General features: G+C 45.8%; 2 protein-coding genes across 2 annotated transcripts; one reads left to right on the top strand and one right to left on the bottom strand.

Annotated features, from left to right (window-relative positions):
- Positions 1–673: 673 nt before the first annotated feature.
- LOC306753120 (XK-related protein 6-like) lies at positions 674–7550 on the bottom strand (the record flags this gene model as incomplete). Its single annotated transcript, XM_079236963.1, has 4 exons — positions 674–1178; positions 1312–1729; positions 2388–2584; positions 6964–7550. The coding sequence occupies 4 exons, from the start codon at positions 7548–7550 to the stop codon at positions 674–676; spliced, it is 1707 nt and encodes a 568-aa protein (XP_079093089.1).
- A 6090-nt stretch (positions 7551–13640) lies between these two features.
- On the top strand, positions 13641–20496 carry gckr (glucokinase (hexokinase 4) regulator; the record flags this gene model as incomplete). Its single annotated transcript, XM_079236606.1, has 19 exons — positions 13641–13691; positions 14176–14325; positions 14408–14476; positions 14554–14622; positions 14816–14889; positions 15579–15645; positions 15773–15826; positions 15917–16011; positions 16112–16217; positions 16302–16420; positions 16793–16891; positions 17193–17290; positions 17487–17554; positions 18381–18477; positions 18555–18664; positions 18763–18840; positions 19204–19347; positions 20144–20278; positions 20383–20496. The coding sequence occupies 19 exons, from the start codon at positions 13641–13643 to the stop codon at positions 20494–20496; spliced, it is 1797 nt and encodes a 598-aa protein (XP_079092732.1).
- Positions 20497–21634: the final 1138 nt, after the last annotated feature.

Here is a 21634-nt window from a genome sequence, read left to right on the forward strand (position 1 = left end):
TGGAATTTGCTTGAGTGTGTGTCTCGGTCTCCATCTTTCCCATCATGCTTTGCTACTCTCCCTGATAACCTTGTCAACAGAACCCCAAAACCAATTTGTCCCCAGTCGACAACACGGTCACGGTACATAAAAAAAATCCCTTCTGTACATAAATATAAAATATATACACTACCTTTTGACTAGACTAAAGACGACATGTTCACAAATTTGCTTAGTGACGTTCTTTCCTTGTGTCACATCTTTTTATTCTACTGAAACCCGTGGAAGTGCGAGCGACACAACGTAAACGGCATGCGGTGGTCAGAGACTCCTATGTATTTTTAGTTTTTTTATTCTTCACAGCGGAGCACGAACCTGTGATATTAAATCAATGAGACCAGATGAAGAGTGGTCAGAGGAATTGGAAATAGAGCGTCGGAAGGATGAGCAAGGAAGGAGGTGGACTCGCGCTGAAGCAGCTTGTTGAGTCATGGCATGGGACTCTCAGGTCATGGTGCCCGCAAGGAATGTGTGTGTGAATGTGTGTGTGTGTGTGCATAAACGTGTGACTGATTGCTTTTGTGTCTGTGTGCTTACATCAAGTGCGACATTGTGCGTCTAAATCTGAACATCCATGTGTACATACATGTTTTTTTAGGGTGCTTATGTGCTTATGTTTGTTGACGTGTGTGTGTCAGAGTGAGGACTCGTACTGCAACAGTTCATACAGCAGGGGTCCGTCACGGTAGCGAATGCCCATAGCGGCCGGCGTTATGTACTGCAGGATGTTTATAGTCCTCCGCAGGCGCCTGTCTACGTAGTGGGCGTCCCACGCTGGGTAACGCTTCCTGGGCATGTCGATCTTTATAAGCGGGCCCTCGGGCTTGGAGGTGATGGGCGCCGACCTCACCTGGAAGACAGGAAGACATGTCTCGGCCACGTCCTCGTCCGTCTCTGACTTGGCCATGTGGGCCGGGGTGGGCGGGGCGGTGGGCGGAGCCGACGGGGGCAGGGGCAGACCCCAGAGCAGCTGGGCGCAGCAGGAGGAGGCCGGGCTCGGCTGCAGGTGGGCAGTGGCAGGGTGCAGGAAGCCGTAGTACAGCAGCATGACCAGGACGCCGCCGGCGAAGGTTAGGTAGACGCCACACAGCGCTGGTACGGCGTAGGCGTCTGTCAACACTGGGTCCCTATAGGTGTACCTTCAGGATGGTGGCGACACAGGGTTCAATTCAGGGATCTCTTTGTACTAATGCTATGACTTTTTAAATGTTTAATAAAAATGATATTGTATTAGTGTCATCCAGGTTCAAAATTCAAGGAAATGCAACTCACCACAGCCCGGTCAGGATGGTGTTCTCGACCAACACCACGATGTAGTACGTCACCATCCTGTACCGCGTCCGGCCCTCCTTCACGTTGAACCAGCAGAAGATGTAGACGATGCCGACCACCATGTTGAAGAGCACCTCCTCCCACTTGGACATGCAGAAGTCGGTGCCGCCGTGCACCACCCAGAAGGCCATGGCGCACCAGTGGACCACGACAAAGATGCCGAAGTAGATGTGGAAGAGGGAGGCGAAGAGGGCGAGCGAGAGGACGCGGGACGAGATGGTGAAGAGGCGCCAGAAGAGGTGCAGCAGCGCCCCGCGGTAGCTCATGCTGCGCTGGTCGTCACGGGAATCCCGCAGCAGCTTGTGGTAGGAGGCTAGGACCCAGGCGAGAGACAGGAGGGAGCCCAGCGAGGAGATGCCTACAGAGAGAGGCGCAGCAGGCGAAATCAAAGTACAGAGGTGGATGATGATGTAGGTGCTTCTTTTTTTTATTTCTGTGTGACTCAATCAGAACAAAGTAGAATCAAGTTGTCATGCTTCACGAAACAAAAAGGACAAAAACTGAGTATGAGTCAGCTGCGGTGTTTTGTGTAACGATGTAAACACATCCTTAAATAAGAAGCAGTGTGTGACACGACAAAAAACATTTGGTAATGACGCTTAATGGGATGAGCCTGAAACCTAAAGTTATTTTTAATGTTCCAGCTGCTGTGTGCATCCGCCCCTTGTACTAGCCTCATATTTGCATAAGAGTAGAAGGTGTCCCTAAACTCCAGAGGGATAGGGATGATTAACACCAGTGGGTGGCCGCCTAGATCATACATTTTCTGGATGAATAAGGAAGGAGGCCGATGGAGTTCGGCTAGCACGTCCCCCGGACACCGATGATTGTGCTTTTTTTCTCGGACTACCTGAACCAAAAGGACTGAAAATCCAGCACCATCTGCAGCCACAAATTACTGAGCAGGATGTGTGCAAATTGCTAATTACTGTTTGTGCAGCTGTTGACTTGTATGTGCTTTGTGGTCGACTTGAAAACAGGGCCTTGTGTTTTTGTAAATGTGTCCGTCCACCCACACTGCAGCGTCTCGGCCCGGTTCTCCTGGATCATGATGCAGAGCTGCAGGACCAGCTGAGGGGCGGACTCCAGGAAAGTCTCCAGCAGCCGCAGCATGTTGACGTCCGCGTACTCGAACATCATGGCCCAGTACCAACGCCGCTGGTGCTCCTTCTGCCGACGCGACATGATGCCCAGGTACAGAGTCCTGATGTACCTGCAGGGGATCAGAGGTAAGAGAGCTTATTATAAATAATACTATATTATCAGCCTCATTGTTTTTACCCTCAATGCCATTTTTTATTTATTTTCTTTCTCACTACTTGGGGATGTTCTCTGCTACTACTGCTATCATTAATCCTGGATTATCCGACTTGATTTATCGATTATTCGATCGATAGAAAATGAATTGGCTACCATCAGCTCCTTTTTTGATAATCTATAGTTGCAAACATTTGCTTTTCTTCCTCATAAATGATACTACAGAGGATCTTTTGGTCTGGAATGTTGGTTTGGATTAAAATAGCACCTTTAGAAATTATTGTGGCCATTTTCACTATTTCAGGAAAACAATCGACGGAATACTCAATAGTTGTAGTCCTACAGCAGCTACAACGTATAGCGATACAGAACAGAAATATTTCTCTGTTTCATTACAGTCTGCTCGTTGATGGAACATCTTTATGAACAAACCGTTATGACAACATTCTGATCAATACATACTGAGTAGATTTCTAGATGTGGGAGACTACAGTACATGTGGGTGGGATGTAGGCAACGGTTTCCATTAAATCGCCCAAGGGCACTTAAAGACTGTGTGTGTGGTTGCATGTATGTGCTTGTGTATGTATGTGCACAAATCCTCCTGGATCCCAGTGAGCGCATTACTAAAATACGTGCACGGGTGTCATCGCGTGTGTGCATGTGCTCCTACATTATGCAGGAAGCTGCATGTGCGGCTCCATGTTTGAAACATACAAGCTTAATTCAAAAAACATAAATAATGCAGCATCCCTGGGAAAACGCCCACATGTGCATGCACGCCACACATATCAGTCTGGCTTAATGCAGATGCTTGTGGGCGATCAATCGTGGGAAGGCTTCTGGCTAATTAACGATCTAGTGGCACGTTGAGGAGGGAGTGTCTGCTACATGAAAACTCCAATGTGGACCGCATTATCATTCCCATATACTTGGTTACAAGTCTGGCGCTTGTGGGATAAACCTAGAGGTAAAGATGAAATTGTGCTTTCAGAAGAACTCATCAGGGCTCGGAACACTTGGGTAGAGGAGCTCTTCAAACCTGCCACACAAAGTCCTCTATCACTGCAACATCCCAGCTCACAAGGACCCGCCCAATGTCACCCATGAGGTTACCATCTTTTGGATCTCAGAGGAATCTCATGGCAAGGGTAATCGGTCAAGGGTAAATAGGTCGAGGGTATCGGTCAAGGGTAATCGGTTGAGGGTAATAGGTCGAGGGTATCGGTCAAGGGTAATCGGTCAGCAGTACTAGGTTGAGGGCAATCGGTCAAGGATAATCCGTCTGGGGGAATCGGTCAAGGGTATTCGGTCGAGGGTAATCAGTCAGCGGTACTAGGTTGAGGGTAATTGGTCAAGGGCAATCGTCAACAGTTCTAGGTCTGGGGGTAATCGGTCAACGCTAATACCTACAGTAACTCAATGCCTTGGTTAGAGATCTGCGCAGCAGTTACTGGCGCTGAACCTACTCTGCCAATTGGACGGACTGGGCTCTGGATGGATTTCGTCAACAGTTCTATGCTGGTTCAAAATTGGGCTCCTGCAGGGTTTGAGGTCTTTGTCTGGACCCAGATTGCTGAGATCCAGGAGCTCACTAGCTCAGATGTTCCTGTCAGGACTGTAGAAGTCAATATTAAAGACTAAACATGACCAATTGGCAAGTTTCCTGAACTTCCAGATGACGGGACACCTTCTTGACAGCATTGCGACTGGTGGCCTTTCAATTAAGCACATTTGCAAATATGGGTGTCGCTTAATGCAGAGGCAGGGCAATACCAATTATGGGAGCGGCTCCTGGCTAATCAACAATCCAGAGGAACGAGCAGTGTTTCTGCTGCATGATACCTCTTTATCCTTCCCATACTTTAGCATATGACACACCACTGTGTGTGGTCTGATGATGATTAAACATCCGGAAAACAGACTGTACAGAGTTCATTGGTTATGACATATCATGATGAATATTTTTCCCATATTTTTCCTCTCTCATACAATATACATGCCTATAAATAGTTTTTGCTGCGCTGTGTTATTGAGTTATCGTGACATGATTTTATTTCTCATTTTGTTTTGCTATAATTTGACTTTATTAACGTTTTCCCATGATCAATTTATTCAGTTCAGCATTTCATTTTTGTTATTTTCTCTATTTAATTTGGCGTGCATTAGTGTTTTCGTCGTCTCTCCATTTTCGTCTTGTTTTTGTCCCGTTTGATTTGTTTGAAATGGCGCCACATGAATAAACATGATTAAGTGGCTGATTGATTATCCACCCTGACTTCCTGTGTTTTGATCAGGAGTGAGGGGAAATCCCATATATTCCAACCTATTCTTCTTATCCAATTCTTCAGATATGTTAATGCTTCTAAACCATTCAAAGCCAAATGAATGGATTTTGTAGCTTTAACAAAACATACAAACACCAGAATGCTGTTTGTCCTTGACTCGAGAACAATGAAGGATAACCAGCATCGTTTGTTTGGCTTCTTTTTTTATTTTGTATTATCTGTTTACAGGATATTCTGGTATTCACGTTCAGGTTAAGGATTGAGGATCGTGCAGCGTACAGACGCCTAATGCCTTAACACGGAGGGCTGTGGTTTCAAACCTAGCGAATACAGTAGATCTTCCTCCACTCTCACTCCTCCTCTCGCACTCTTTTCTACTCCCCTCCCCCAGTTTACTCGTTGTGTATGTGCAACCTTTTCTTTCTCCTCCTTCCCCTCCTCCCCCCCAGCCTCTCCATCTCTTAGCGATCCGTCTCAATCAGGCCGTACCATTTCCTCAGCCACAATCATCCCCACTCCCTCCTTCCCTCTCCTCTCCTTCTTCTTCCTCCTTCTCCTGCCCCTCCACTTTCCCCACGTGGGAGAGTCCATTTCGCAGGCTGAGGGGGCGACTACTGGGTGGGGTGCATGAAGGTAAAGGAGGTAAAGGAGGTGTGCGTGTGTGTCCATGTGTGTGTACATGTACGTGAGGGACGACTTAACCCTACAACCACAGAGAGGCAGAGGAGCTGAGTAGCACAGCAGGATGTCCTCACACACACACACACACACACACACACACACACACACACACACACACACTCATCACTCTACTCTCCCTGCTGTCCGCCCAGAGGCAAGTGGACACCATTAAGGAGTCTTCTTGGAGAGAGGGCAGAGGAAGGGAAGGAGTGTGAACGCTGTCCTTGCATAGTCGGCTAGTAAGGAGACAAACTAGTGCACTCCTACTACTACTACTACGACTACTACTACTACTTCTGTCAAAAATACACAAACAAGTATGTGAAATAAGAAGTGTGTGTGTAACAGCAAATAGGATCCATGTGTGTTTCTGTTTTTCCCCGACAGTGCTTTTAGCACCACAATTAGCACCTAACCCTGTCCAACTGTGTGTGTGTGTGTGTGTGTGTGTGTGTGAGAGAGAGATAGAGATAGAGATAGAGGGAGATGTGTTGCCAGAAGCGCAGATGCTCTCCCTCTTTGTACTCTCCATGCATGCTGACACTCACGGGAAGGGCCGTGACACCGTTTTTCCACTAGTCACACACACGGGCGCGCACACGCCAACACACATTTGCACGCACGCGAATATGCAAACGCACACACACAAAGCCCTAACTTCTCTATTCTTCAACGAAAGCGAAGGACCCCCGACAGGGACGCTGTCCATGGTGCTGAAAATGACACTGTGGATTGAGGGCAAAGTGTGTCAGTGACTCACATTCTGCTTTTTTTTTCCCAACTAGAGATTGTACAGTATTTAAAGAGAACAGAACCCCAACGTTACACTGTGAAAGACGGATCACTGTCTCTCTGACTGTCTTTTCTGTGTGTGTGTGTGTGTGTGTGTGTGTGTGTGTGCGTGTGTGTGTGTGTGTGTGTGTGTGCGTGTGTGTCCACCCTCACAGCCTCTATGGCTGTCTCTCTTCATCGGCTAACTGTCTGTCATTCCCAGATAGTAAGTGAAGTGCTGGGGGGGTCACAGAGAGCCATTCCCTGTCCACCTCTTGCTCTTCCTCTCTCCCATGTCAGTGTGAAGCAAGCTTTGCCTTCTTCTAGCTACATCGAGTAGACACCACTCAACCCTCTAAGTGTGTGTGTGTGTGTGTGTGAGAAAGATATTGTGTGTGTGTGTGTGTGTGTGTGTGTGTGTGTGCGTGTGTGTGTGTGTGTGTGTGTGTGTGTGTGTGTGTGTGTGAGAGAGAGAGGGACAGGGAAAAAAGGGAGGCAGTGTGGTGACAGATCAGGATCAGGTGTGTGTGCGTGTGTGTGTGTGTGTGTGTGTGTGTGTGTGTGTGTGTGTGTGTGTGTGTGTGTGTCCCCTTACCTCCACACTTGTCCCAGCTGGAGGATGTGTATGGTGGCCTGCCACAGCCAGATGGTGGCCAGCTGCAGGCGGTCCCTGCCGGGGTACAGGCACCCCAGGGCCACCGCGCCCCGCTTGCTCAGACCCTCCACCTCCCCGAGACCCCCGCCCGTGTAGTCCTGCACGAACCACCGGAAGCTCAGAATCTGCACCAGCACGGACGGCACCAGCACGAAGAAGAGCGTGAGGCCGAACCAGAGGTAGTCCTGCCTCCGATAGTACTCGTTCGCCAGGCACAGGTCCGTGCCAACGTCCCAGAAGAAGACGACCAGGGCGAAGATGATCCAGAGGCAGTCCAGCCACAGCTGCTCCCGGGGCGGGCAGTGAGTCTCCCGGATGCCGATCCCTCCGGCGGGCTGGCCCCCGCCGAGCAGAGAGCCGAGGCAGGCCGAGCGGCAGCCCCAGTAGCAGGCGGAGGTGCGGCAGCACTGGCAGATGTGTATCGCGGCGGAGTCCAGCTGGTCCTCGGCGTCAACGTCGTACAGCTGCGCGAAGCCGCCGCTGCCGCGCCCGACCCCGGCTTTGCCGCCGTCCGACTGCGCGGCCATGTTCCCCTTCCTCCCGCTCCTACTGCCCTCCTGCGAAACGCACGACAACAACCGCACCGTGGTGCTTTCTCGCGGGGCGCGGACACCACGTCACTTCCCAGATACCTGTCCCCTTCGCTCTCGCGCAGCGGCGGCTGCTGTGTCTCTTTCCCGCCCGGGGCGCGAGGAGCCATCAGTGCCAGCGGCCGCGCGACGGCGGCTCCCCTTGTTCCTCGTCCGGTCGGGACTCCGCCACCACCGGGCGCTTGCTCGCAGCAGTGGAATCCGTACCCGCTTCAGTCCAGCAGCCCTGCATCATCCCGTCCTGCGCGCGCGGTCATCTAGTGACGTAATGCATCTCCCGCTGTTCTTAAGACGTGTGAGAGAGTGCGCGCGCGCGCGTGTGTGTGTGTCTGCACCGGACCCCAGGAACCCCGACTCGTGCTAATTTAAACCTTCCTGTTCAGTCAACTAGAGGACCTCCGACCTCTGCCTCTCATCGCGCCCGCTCTCTGGCTGCGGGTCCCCGGCGTCCGCTGCCTCCGCCTCTCCGCTCCGCTCCTCTCCACAGCTCCAGCGTGCCCACTCCTCACTTCCTCTCTCCTCGCTTCCTCTCTCCTCGCTTCGTCTCTCACACTCTCACTCCGCCCCCTGCCGGATGAGGAGCTTCAACCCCCGAATTCACATCTGCACGCCGGCACGTGCATCAGAATATGAGGTTGTTGTTGTTTTTGTGTGTTTTGCAGTTTTGGAACAGGGTGGATTGTTGAAATCAGTTTCCTTAGAAGAAGAAGTGCGGATGAGATTTCCAGCGTTTGACATTCACCTCTCCATCAATCGTCATCCTTTCCTCCACCTTCCATCTCTCAATATTCCCATCCATCCCTCTCTCTCTCTCTCTCTCTCTCTCTCTCTCTCTCTCTCTCTCTCTCTCTCTGCACTTCCCACCTCTCTCCATCCATCCCTCCAGTGGGCTGACTGCCCTGTAGCTCTGCCAGCCTAATCAACCGTATAACATATGTGTGTGTGTGTGTGTGTGTGTGTGTGTGTGTGTGTGTGTGTGTGTGTGTGTGTGTGTGTGTGTGTGTGTGTGTGTGTGTGTGTGTGTGTGTGTGTGTGTGTGTGTGTGTGTGATCCCTGGAGGGAGATAGAGGATTTAGGAACACAAGAAACGAGGATGGACTGTGTGTATGTATGTATGTATGTGTGTGTGTGTGTGTGTGTGTGTGTGTGTGTGTGTGTGTGTGTGTGTGTGTGTTCGTGTGAGAGAGAGAGAAGAGTAGGAACGGAGGGGGATAGAAAGCCAGCCGTGAGGCTGCGAATGGAGAAGAGGGATGCATTTAGGAGTTAGAGGAGGGATGAAAGGAGTGCGAGAGAGAGAGAGAGAGAGAGAGAGAGAGAGAGAGAGAGAGAGAGTGAAAGAGAAAAGAGGATTCAAGCGGAAGCTGCTCCAAAGGAATGAAAAGATTGACAGGAAGAATGCACGAGAAAGAAAGAGGATGACTGGAAGATTTAGGGAAGAAAATGGGTGTGTCAGAGACAGAAGAAGGGGAAAATAATGCACATGTTTGAGGAGGGGGGAAGGAGATAAGGAGATAAGAAGCATTCTTTTTTGTATCATAGAGAAATAATAAAGGGCACTCGGTGATGATTCCTATCGAACTGACGTGGAATGCACAGTCCATGTCTCCAACACGTGCATGCTCGCTCATCCGCCCCTCTCAGGAGCGTGACACACTCTCACACACACACACACACACACACACACACACACACACACACACACACACACACGCGCCTAATTTGTTTTGCCTAAACGCGCGCAGACACGCACACTCTGCAAAGCACGCGCTGCATATCTTCATCGCGCACGTGCTTTTGCTTCCTTGTTCTCAGAAGCACGTTTCTGTGCAAGCGATTGCACTTTCTCTCTCTCTCTCTCTCTCTCTCTCTCTCTCTCTCTCTCTCTCTCTCTCTCTCTCTCTCTCTCTCTCTCTCTCTCTCTTTCTCTGTCCACTGGAGATTTGCCTCCTGGTTGCCTTGACAACCGCAGCTGGAGGACAGGGAGAGGTAGTCAATGGTTGTGTGTGCGTTTTGGTGCCTGACCTCTGACATGTGCACTTAATAACAGCACATATTTCTGGGTAGAGATGTTTGAATGAAATCCTTCAAGTCAAGGTTGCACAATGTGTCACATCTAGGAAAACATGTACAAAAAAAAACTTAACCACCAGTGTCCACTGTGCAATATTCATCAGAAATGAATTGCCCCAAAACGCCAGAGGACTGGAGATGAAGTGTCTCCTGTTGATTTGATTTGAAATAAGTCTGACAGCAGTGGATAAAACTTTTAGATCCAGTGTTGTATGTGGAACAAAGAGAAACATCTTTCCTCCCATGTTAAGATTTATTTTGTGAGCAAATATTTTTACTCATCCTTCTCCATGCGGCATTTATTCTCCATGCTGCCTTCATCCCAATTTACAACACAGAAGGAAATTAATTGCACCTGCTATGCTGGGACCAAATTAATCTGTATCATCTCATTGGTTCACGATGAAGAGAGTGAAAGATGTGTGTGTCATAGGGGAGGGGGAAATCCATTTTGTGCTGCAGCAACATGTGACTGTATGCAAAACCGTACATGGAAGCTAAGCACACCGAAGATATAACTAATCAGGCATGTCATGTTCATTTTTGTTCTGCTCACAGAGGCGCTTTTATACCCTTTTCAGAGGAAATTGATCCCTGGCAGTGTAACAAATCTGCTTTAATGCTTATTAGAGCCGATTTGAATTGAAACCAGGGATGTTTTTCATCTTCAGGCACACACATGCAGCGATCAGCAGAAGGTGACTGTTTCCAAGCAAGTTGGGTTGGAGCTGACTTAGTGTCAACATCATGCAGAACATGACGTGTGTTATGATTATGAGAATAAAACCACTTATAACTTTCTTGCTCCTTTTGGACCGAGAGGTTCCTTGTAAAGACAGGAACGCAATATCCCACTCGGGTCAAGTGTTTTTCATTTTAATGAAGAGCTACTGACACAGGTTGAAAACGTGTTAATGTCCGAGGGCCCACAAGGTGTTACCGAGAGGCAAAAAGGAACACACACATGGCTTTGACTAAGTTATCACACGGCCCTACGCACAGCCGAGGTGTCACCTCGGATGTCTGAACTCATTAAAATTCAGCGTGAGCAGTAATGAGTAGTATATGCATCACTGACAGAGAGTCTGGGGGCTTTGCAGCGTACTGTGTGTGAAATCCACTCAGTGTTAAAAAAAGAAAGAAAGAAGTTATACATAAAGTCAGAGGAGGAATAATATTAGTCTTTTCTTCGTAGATGGAACATTTAAAAAAAGAAAAAAAGATACGTCCTCGCCGCTGTGTCACCGACAGCAAATTAGCCGGCTTGTTATGACAGACAGTCGTGGGAGTTCGTGGGAGCGAGGAGCGCTGCAGCAAACAGTCTGACTCTGAGAGCGATGGAAACATATCAGACTCCACAATCTGCTGCGGCGTAAATATTTTCACACTGCTGAGAACCAGTTGGATCTTTTGTGCACCGTCCAACCCTCTGTTGCTTGCTGCTGCAGCTTGATCTCCGCGTTCCAACTCTGTTCTTTTTCTTGCGAATGATTTAACCAACAAGATTAATTAGCCCTTAGTCCAAATGTATTTGTTTTACTTGTTTTATTATCTTTCCCTCTCTCACACACTGCATATCAGCTAAAGTAAAAACTGAACAGATGGTTTACCTTTCAAATAGATCATTTCTAACATGTTTAGGTGGTATAACGCTCATTTTCTCAATAATTCCAAGCAATGACTGATGAGAATGTGTTCAGGATGTATCAGACTCTACCTATACTAAAATTCAAACATTTTTACTGTACCAAGTGAGAGTTTATCACAAATAAAAGTTATACTTTTGTATGTTCAAAAAGCTTATTTCGGCATATTTGAGGTGCTATGTCCAAAAAGCTTATTTTGGCATATTTATGGTGCCATAAACATACTTTTCTCAATGATTCCCAAAGATGACTGATGCATATATGTAGAAGACATCTCTGTCTACAGATATACTGACAATCAAACAATTTTACTGTACAAGTTAGGAGGTATTTCAAAGTATAAGTCATAATTCTTTATCGAGAAACCGGCCATTTTTTTAATGCTTGAGGTGCTGTAAATATATTTTCCCCAAGAATTCCAGGGAATGACTGATGCAAATGTGTTCAGGACGTCTCTGACTTCAACTACACTGGTAATCAAACAATTTGACTTTACCAATAGAAGATGTTTCAAAGTAAGAGTCCTACATTTTTAGCGATAAACGAGTCATTTCTGAATGTGTGAGGCTCTCTAAATTTACTTTCCCAATTTTTTTCCATTATTTACAACACTATGAACCCTTAGACCTCACGAGTGGCTTGCAGGCGAGGTTTCTAGCTGTAATAGTAGAACAGAAGAAATTATCACGTTATACAAGCGTACAAATCATTATCTGTGAATGGACCACCAGCCTCACTATGGAGCATTTCAAATTTGTGTTTAAAGAAAATGTATTTATGATTCCACTTTCATCATGTAAAACTAAGTGTCCCTATGCTTTAAGAATACAAGTACAGTTTTCTTTTTTTTGTATTACACAATGTGCTGAATTTATTATGTGTTTTTTTAATGTAATATTATTATAAAATTATAAAACATTATCACATTAAGTGGGAGAGCACGGGTTAGATACAGCTAGTGCTCTTAAAGAACACAGGGGGTTTTATAGGGTATAATTGAAATGTAGGGATGAGGTGCAGCGGTTAATTAGTTCTTTCTTTTATTTCTTTTTCTTTTTTATATAATACATATATATTGTTTGGGGTGGTTTTGTTTCTGAGGTAAAGAGAGCTATACTGTCTGATCATATTCCGGAGCAGAAGGTGGTAATGCACCAAATATATGGATGCCAACCGCCGTAAAACTTCAAGAAGAAGAAGAAGCACAGGGAAGGAAGGAGCTGGACGAGCAGAAGGTGAACCAACAGCTACCATGGGAACATGTAACCTGGACTTTGCAGTGTTGAGTTTTGTTTTGTTTAAATAACCACTTTCTCCTCCGGGACGCTTTATGTTTTGTTAATGGATTTTTGTTGATTTTTGTTGATTTATGGAAATTACCTTGCTGGTGGGACAGGAAATAAACCTTCACTTTTATTTATACCGTCTGATTGTGTCTGGTTTTAGCTCTCTCTCTTGCACTGCCTCACTCTAGCCTGCCCTAAGGACAACCCGTGACACTACACCACCTACCTATCCATCCATCCGGCGGTGACAAGCGGTGGTTAACTGCCCTTGACAGAGCTACTTTTGAAGGTTTGTGTGAGTTGATGGTTTTGGAGCAGTTTAAAAATGTCCTTCCAGATCATATTATATCATTGAGCGAGGAAGCGCGACTGTTGCGGCCGTGGCAGCGGATGTGTGTGTGTTGCTTCATAAGGGCAGTTTCAGACAGTGTTCTGTGGCTCGCGATGATTTTGGTGGGCAGGGAAGTAGTTCTGATCCTCAAATTTTTAAAACGTAAAAAGATAGATAATTAAGTTGCAATTGTTATGACTATTGACACAAATTGGGAATTTATAAAGTATTGTTCAACTTTATTCTTGAACTAGTGAATTATAATATCAACTTTATCTCAAAATGTTATGACCTTTTCCAGTCACATTATGACAATTCTTTCTCATAGGGGTTTAAAAGAAGAAGAAAAAATGTAATAGCTGATATGCAGTGTGTGTGAGAGGGAAAGATAATAAAACAACTAAAACAAATACATTTGTGTTCCAACTCTCTTTTCTTTTTCTGCTGTGGTACATTTTTGAGTGATTGCAGTTTATTTCTCTCGTTTCCAAAAGAGTTGGAGAACGACTCCTCTTGCTATCAGTCCACGGATACTTGACAGAGTGATCCCTACTTCCTTTCACTCCTCAGTCTCAAAGGTCCTTTAGTGAACTTTGTCACCACAGATAGAGCCGAACACTTTCCTTTTCAAATCCCTGTGACTGACATCGGGCTATTGCTTTTTAGCAGAAAAGGACAGACATTCTTGCTCATCATGGCCGGATCCGACTGGACTTGCAGTCTCTCTGCTATGCATGAGTGGGAGGTAAGTTTCCGGTAATACATGCAAATATATTTGCTTTTTTTGCCTGGTGTTAGACGAGAAGATCGATACCACTCTCACATCTGTACCCTAAATGTGAAGCTCCAGTCAGGAACTTGCTAGCCTGAGCTTAGCATAAAGGCTGGAGCTAGCTGCTTCATTAGTTTCCAGTCTTTATGCTAAACTATGCTAAGCAGATGGCTAGTTGTAGCTTTGTAATTAGCATACAGACATGAGAGTGGTATCCATCTGGTCGTCTAACTCTCAGCAAGAAAGTAAAAAGAGTCAAACTATTCCTCTATGTTAAGCTATATTATCAGTATATCATAAACTATCCTCATAGCAAATCAACTACAAATACATTATTGTAGTTGTTTAAATTTATATTTACCATATAGTATAAATAGTATACAGTATAGGCTTGTATACAGAGCGTTTGAATACAGTAAATATAATGGATATAAAATGCATATTTGATTTTTCTCAGTCCCCAGATTATGAGCCGTCACTTCCTGTTTCAGAGAAGTCCAACCCCCTGACGCGGGACATCGACCGGGCTTCGGCCAATTGTATCGTGAGGATGCTGCAGGCCTGTGACGCCCAGATGTTTCAGGACGAGACAGGAGACACCTACCAGGTACAGATGTTCCCGTGACCAACCTTTATTCAGAATATGTTCTTTTAAGAAAGTGATTATTTGAATGTAATTTTTTTTTTAGAGGCTTTTGAGCAAACAAGTGGTGGAAACATTGACGGAGGTTGCTAAGAAAGTGGAGCACATTCTCAAGGTATCTGTTCCTCTGTCTGTAGTGTTTCTGTTGCTCAGTCAGGTGTGTTGTTAAAGCGTGTCTGCTTTCTTTAACAGGATCCTCGGGACAGTCTCATTGTACTGAGTGGTTGTGGGACTTCTGGTCGGCTGGCTTTCCTCATCACAGTAAGAGCTGAAAATGTGATTTAGCCCACTGCGCACCAGAAATAAGGAAGCAAACAATTTGTCCAAGAATTGAAATTGATATCGTACAAGCCAGGTCAATGTCACTTCATGAAATCACGTGTTCAAATCCCACTTTTTTGATGGGATAAATTACTTCCTGTGTCGTTTTGTTGCTTGTGTGTATTATTGTTAGTCGGCTTTCAACAGAGCGCTGAGGGAGCTGGACCGGAGCGCTGTCTATTCCTACATTATTGCAGGAGGAGACAAGTATGTTGGGGTTTTGTTCCACTGATAAAGTTTTGTTTTTTTCTGTGTCGAGAAAAATGATTCAAATGTACCTAAAAGTAAGACTATGTAACATTTGAGAGAGGAAATAACAACCTTTCCACTCACAAAGAAAATTCATAAAAACCTATTTAGCTTTAGCTCAGGGGTGGCCAACCAGTCAGAGACTAAGAGCCACATTTTTTACTTTTACTTCACATCTGTGTTACTGCAAAGAGCCACATCATACCCCCCACGTAGGCAATACAACTAATGTAGCTTTAGCTTAGGGTGGCTAGTGTTAGATAGTGTAAGCAATTAAGCCTTAGCAATCGATATTGCTGTTAAGTGTCATTAATTGGTCTATTTGCTTTTGTTTATGAAAATGTTCTGTGACAAACTAATGCACTGATAGCACAAACAAAGAACAGTAATTAGCAAACTTATTCTGTACTACAACTGTGTTGCGCAAAAATATCTAGCTAATGTTTGCTAACATTAGCCACCATAAGCTACTGGTCTTACAAGTAAAGCTACAGTAACAAAACCCCAAAGTATATTTAATTAAACAAGGCTGTGTTTTATGGCTAAGGAATTCAACTTTTTAAACGTAAGAGGAAGAATGTATAATTTGTTTATTGAAGAGTTACATTGATTTAACTTTTAACATGTTTAAAATAAATCTTTCCCAGAGCTCTGCTATCCTCCCAAGAAGCTCCTGAAGATGACCCCAAACTGGGTGTGCTCACTCTGAAGAAGGTCAGGGGTGTGTATGTGTGTGTGTGTGTGTGTGTGTGTGTGTGTGTGTGTGTGCGTGTGTGTGTGTGTGAGAATATGGTGCCTTTTTTTACGCATTTGACCACTGCATGTTTTTGCCGCCCTGCAGGTCTGTGAGGGACAGAAGCGCGTCTTGTTCATTGGTATTTCCTGTGGGTTATCTGTAAGTCACGCCAATTGGTCGGAATCTGAACTCGGTGCTGGACCTTGCAAGCATTCAGCTAACTTGTGCTCGTTTGTATTCTGCCGATAGGCCCCGTTTGTTGCGGGTCAGCTGGACTTCTGCCTGCAGCACCCTGAGGTGTACACTCCCGTACTGGTTGGCTTCAACCCTCCAGATCAGGCCAGGTGTGTGCATTAATATCATGACATGGAAATGTTGGAAGAGTAGGGATACTGTTGTCAAATATTTTTTTATTTTTGACATCCAAAATGTTCAATGTGTCAGGAATGAGCGCATTCCAGGCTGCACCTTCACCTTTCTCAGCGTGGTGCGAAGGATGCAGGAGCTCGCCAAACGCCAAAAGGCCTTCCTCGTCAACCCAGCGGTTGGGGTGAGAACCTCTGCTTGTGCTCTTTGTGTGACCTGAGGGAGCGGCTCGTGTCTGTACTCAGACCGCGTGTGAATGTGTGTTCAGCCGGAAGCCGTCAGCGGTTCGTCTAGGATGAAGGGAGCCAGTGCCACCAAGATCCTCCTGGAGGTTGTGCTGTCTGCTGCTCACGCCGCCGCCTTCGCAGACGCACCCATCACTCCTAGGTGAGCATGTCGAAGTATGCCGAGAACCTCCCAAGAATTTAAACATCCTTGGGTTTATGTACTTGCTACAAGTGATCATGTTAATACAGAAGAAGGCGTGTGTGGCTGCACGTGCATCGATTCATTAGCCAATAGCCCAAATTAGTGTTTTCTTCATTGATATTGTTGCTAAACCGAAGCTGATGTTTTCTATAATACAACAGCATTTTCATCACTGACTTCTAAGGTTCATTCCAGGAGAAGAAAATCCAAAATTGAATGATTTCATGCACTTTATAACGTGCATGTAACCGATACCCTTGAATACATTCAGGGTCAACACCTGAGCCCGTAAGGATCCGAAGTTAGCTCCTTTGTATTTCTCTCCAACAGGGGCATCCTGCAGGACATGAGAGCAAACGAGAAAACTCTGGAGATCACCTACGCCCAGAGAGAAGGGATAGGCGCTCTGTTGGAGGCAGCCGGACAGAGGTGAAAATCCAAGGTTACAGTCACTGTAACCTTGGATTTTATTCATCTTGTGATTTGTGATTCAGAGCGTCATCCTGGCTCTTTAGCTGCCAGTTTCCAAGCGCCATTCTTCACGAAAACACTGAAATACAAAGGATTTCAAACTAATTTCATGGTTGCAAGGTGGAAACGTGTCTGAGTCTCTCCAGGATAACGCCATTTTGCATGCTGGATTAGCTTTCCTCTCATGAGACAGGCAATTCTGTCTAAAACGTATAAGATGATAACACTCCTAACCATCTGCCGCTCTGCCGTGTTTCAGCTTGCGACGGGGCAGGCGTGTGTGTTACCTGGGCTGGGGGCCCCTGGCCACGCTGGGCCTCATTGACGCCAGCGAGTGTGTCCCCACGTTTGGAGCAGGTGAGGGGAGTCTGACGCCGCTTCAGCTGCACCAGATTGAACACGTTTTATTTCTGGGGGATTTTATTGCGCAAAATTAGGCATGAAGGAAACGATCTATGGTTAGTGATCAGAGGCGATGCGTTTTTTACCAGGTCTGTTTTACATCTTTATGATATGTATCCTTTGTGTGTGTGTGCGTGTTTGTGTGTGAGAGGCCACGAAGATGTTCGGGGCTTCATCAGTGGAGGATACAGAGAGCTGGACAACAAAGAGGGTCCACTGGTATGTGAATGGAAACAATGGAATATCATCTCTGGAAAACACAATAGAGTTCATGAATAAGTAATTACTGTCCAGAAATACAGAATAAAAAGGCCGGATATTGAACATTTCTCTGACCTACAGTAGTGCTGTCAGTACCAGCCGGCTCCGGACATGAAGCTTTCTGTTTCGGCTCATCTACGGCTGTTAAGAAATCCTTACACGGCCTTACAAAGTATTAATATGACTGAAATCCAGTGTAATCCAATTAAAATGAAATCCAGCTCTTATTTTGCAGCGTGCGATGACACATCTGTTCCCGCCGTATCTGACTTTTTAGATTAACCCAGAGCAGGATTAGCATGTACCTGCTTTGTGAAACCCAGTAGGACTTGTCTGTTTTCAATGAATCTGCCTAAGTCTTTATTACACTGCTGGGTGGGCTTCATTCAGTCCAGAATCTGGTTTCTTGAAATGTGCAAAGTAAAAAAACACAAACAAAAAGTATTATTTAGTACATTTAAAGTTACATTCTTTTGGATTTCACATGTGGTAACACTGTGAACTTCTCAGCACTACAAGTCCCAGAGTTCAGTTTGTTTGTGCGTGTGTCACTTCCTGGGAACACTATTTGAATCCAGCACTGGGATGGCGGACTACAACACTGACGATGCAAACTAAGTTGTATAAAGGTCACAAACTCTATCAGCCATTAACACCATCAAATATTTGGTTTGATGTTATGAAACACAGGAAGCAACAACTACTGCAGTAACAACTACTGCAAAAACATGCACATGTTTCAAAAGTACACAGTGTATACTTTAAGGTTTTTCTTGTCCTTTAGGGTCCAGACTTTTGCATCGCACACGAGGATTTCTTGCGTCTGGTCCTGCCCTCTCTCGATGATCGGGACGTCGTTCTTCTTCTCTACACACACTCCGGTGAGACAACGTTTTATTTTTTCTTCCCGCGTTTGAAATCCGTCCACATCACACATCGACATCGAGTCTCTCTGCAGACGATGTCAGCGGCGTGGCGGAGCTGGCCCGCACAGTGAGAGAAAAGACGTCCAACCTCCACGCCGTTCATCATCGGGTCGATGGAGACACTGCGGCCGCTTTGCAACAAGTAACTGACTGACTGACTGACTGTCTGTCTGTCTGTCTGTCTGTCTGTCTGTGCATCCATTCATCCATCTAACAAAGCATGCTTCTTCTTTTATGCAGGATGACATCAACAAGCTGTGTTTATCTTCACTAGAATTCACTTGGCAGTCACCTGCTTCAGGGATCTCACTGCACATGGTACACACACACACACACACACACACACACACACACACACACACACACACGCACACGCAGACACACACACACACACACACACACACACACACACACACACACACACACACACACATTGATCCAGTGACTCATTGGAGCATGTTAAATAACAGTTCTGCCTCATTTACTCTCTTTTTCTTTGTCTCTCACCCTACCTCAGCAGAGCTGTAAATCTAATTTAGCCTTCATCGATTTTCAATTTTTCTTATTTCTCGAGTTTTTTAAATCTTATTTTAGACGACAGTTCTTCATTTTTTTAATTTGCATTGTTGCCTTTGAGTCAAGCTTTGGTGACTCACACCCGGTCCTCTCTCTCTCTCTCAGCGGTGGGAGCTGTCCACGAAGCTGGTGCTGAACGCCGTGAGCACTGGCGCTCACGTCTTGAAGGGGAAGATCTACCAGAACCACATGGTGGACGTGCAGGTCACCAACAGCAAGCTCTACTGCAGAGCCACACGTTTGCTCCAGGTGTGTACAAATGCACCATTTAATGGGATTTAAACCCGACTGCTACACCAAAAACAATGCGGAATTAGATTTTGCCGCTTTTTCTGACAAGGTACTTTAATCCCATTTTGGTGGATAAAAAGATCCGATACTTAAAAATAATGAAACCATTCAAAAGCCCAAAAAGGAAAATTTCACTTCCTCTTCCAGACATTTAATGAAATCAAAAGGGTTGTCTTCTTTTTCTATATGTAAATTTCTACTTTGCATGCTTGGTCTACTCATGAGTTTCCATGGAAACAGCTTCATATTGTGGTCACACGGTGTATTTTCCTAACACACAAGGGTCACTCCACAAGACAGAGCAACACGATCACGTGACAATGCAGAACATATTGTACGTTAGTGGTTGCAAATCCCAAAAGTTTTGGAAAGGTCATGTAAATGTGTTATATTCATGTGTTCATGTCGTTCATTTACGCTGAGTTTGAAATAATTAATATGCTTTTAAAAGAAAGACGCTCAAAATATAAGCAGGCATACATACAGAGATCTATATAAATGTTTATTCTTTTAATCAAACTATTGTCTCTAATTCATTTGTATCATTTAAGGTTTACTGTATGCTTTGGAATCCTCATTGTTAGTTTAAATATTACATTTTCTCACTTTTTCCCAAAATCATGGAAATTTGGTTTAAAATCATGAACAAATCATGGAAATGTCATGGAAATCCATTGGTCAAAATGTGTATGAACCCTGGCCTTGTTGTTGAAATGTGCTATACAAATAAACTTGCCTTGCCTTGTGCTTCCAGAAGCTGTCCGGCTGTCCGGAGCCGCGCTGTGAGGAAGCTCTCCTGAAGGCCGTCTACCGGGTGGACGAGCTGACGGCGGCCATCACGTCCTCTGACGTCCGGGCGCACACGCACGCCGCCAGAAGCAGCGCCAAGGTGAGGAGGCGGTGCGGCGCCAATAGAGGAACGTATAGATATGGAGGCTTGTCTCTGTTACATCTTGTGTGTGTGTGTGTGTGTGTGTGTGTGTGTGTGTGTAGGCGGTCCCTCTGGCTTTGGTCTGTTTGCTGACCGGGCGCTCTCTCCTGGAGGCGGGGACTCATTTGGAGCAGCAGCTGACTGTGAGGGAGGCCGTGGAGGCGTGCCTGTCGTAATCGACGTGACGTGACGTCGTTGACACACACGTTCACACACACGTTCACGTAATCAACCCTCTATTTCCCCTCCACAGAGAGGTCGTAGGTCAGCAGATGGACTGATGTCTACCATGTTTAGTGTAATTACGACACTTAAGTCAAAGGTCATCCATGATTGGCTATTGCTTTGATTATTATACGCCCCAAACTAGGCTGTTTGGAAGCAAGAGTTGGAATGTTGGCACCGGGGAGGCCTTAAATGCAACACCATGTTGTAACACTAGAGGGCAGACTTCAACACAAGCATAATAACCACCTGCAAATGTTGCTTCAATCATGTAGGAACAGGATGTTAGAATATAGTGTGTGCAAAAAAATACGTACTGTGTCATAATAAAACTTCAATTTTATACACTTTTTCAGTGACTGGCATAATTACCGCACAGCTGAATTGTGTTAACATGTCTATTACTGATACTTTGTTATTAAGTCCCCGCCCATTTCCTGTGTGCTATAACCTTGTTCTGCAGGTACAGGCTCTTCCATATCGGTCCATGTGATGTATGTAAGTCAGCCTCAATCCCTCTGTGGCTCAGCACACACTCACAGGTACTGGATTAGCGTGACACCTGTGTATCTTTGGAGCAGTTGAGCAGCTTTGGAGACCTTTGGAGTTCAGCCAAGCGCACATCAGATCTGGATCAGAGAGCACATCATTCTCAGGGGTTTGCACCCTATGTTAGGAACGCCAGAATCTTCCTTCCTGCGCACTTATTTATTCACATCAACATTATCACAGTCATTTGCTCGAGGTACACGATGTTCACTTGGTGATGTCACAGACCAGTGGGCAGCAGCATAGGCACACACTCACACCCTTGGTATCACGCACAGGAGGATTTTGTCAGTTAGGGAGTGAGCCTGGAGGTCAGCTCACCCGGCAAGAGAATACTAGTATATCTTTTCAGCATTTTTTAACGAGCGGATTTGATCCATTCCAGCCAATTTAACAACCTCTGTGATTCTGCAGGAGAGCCACTAACAGAGAGAGAGAGGATATCAGGAGACAAAAGACCTCATCACGATCGACCAGTCTCTGTTTTTCCGTCGATCCACCGCCATGTAACCATGGCTACAGTAAGGCATCAGCTTCACG

Source organism: Taurulus bubalis (assembly GCF_910589615.1).
Source record: "Taurulus bubalis genome assembly, chromosome: 21".
NCBI classification, from domain to species: Eukaryota; Metazoa; Chordata; class Actinopteri; order Perciformes; family Cottidae; genus Taurulus; species Taurulus bubalis.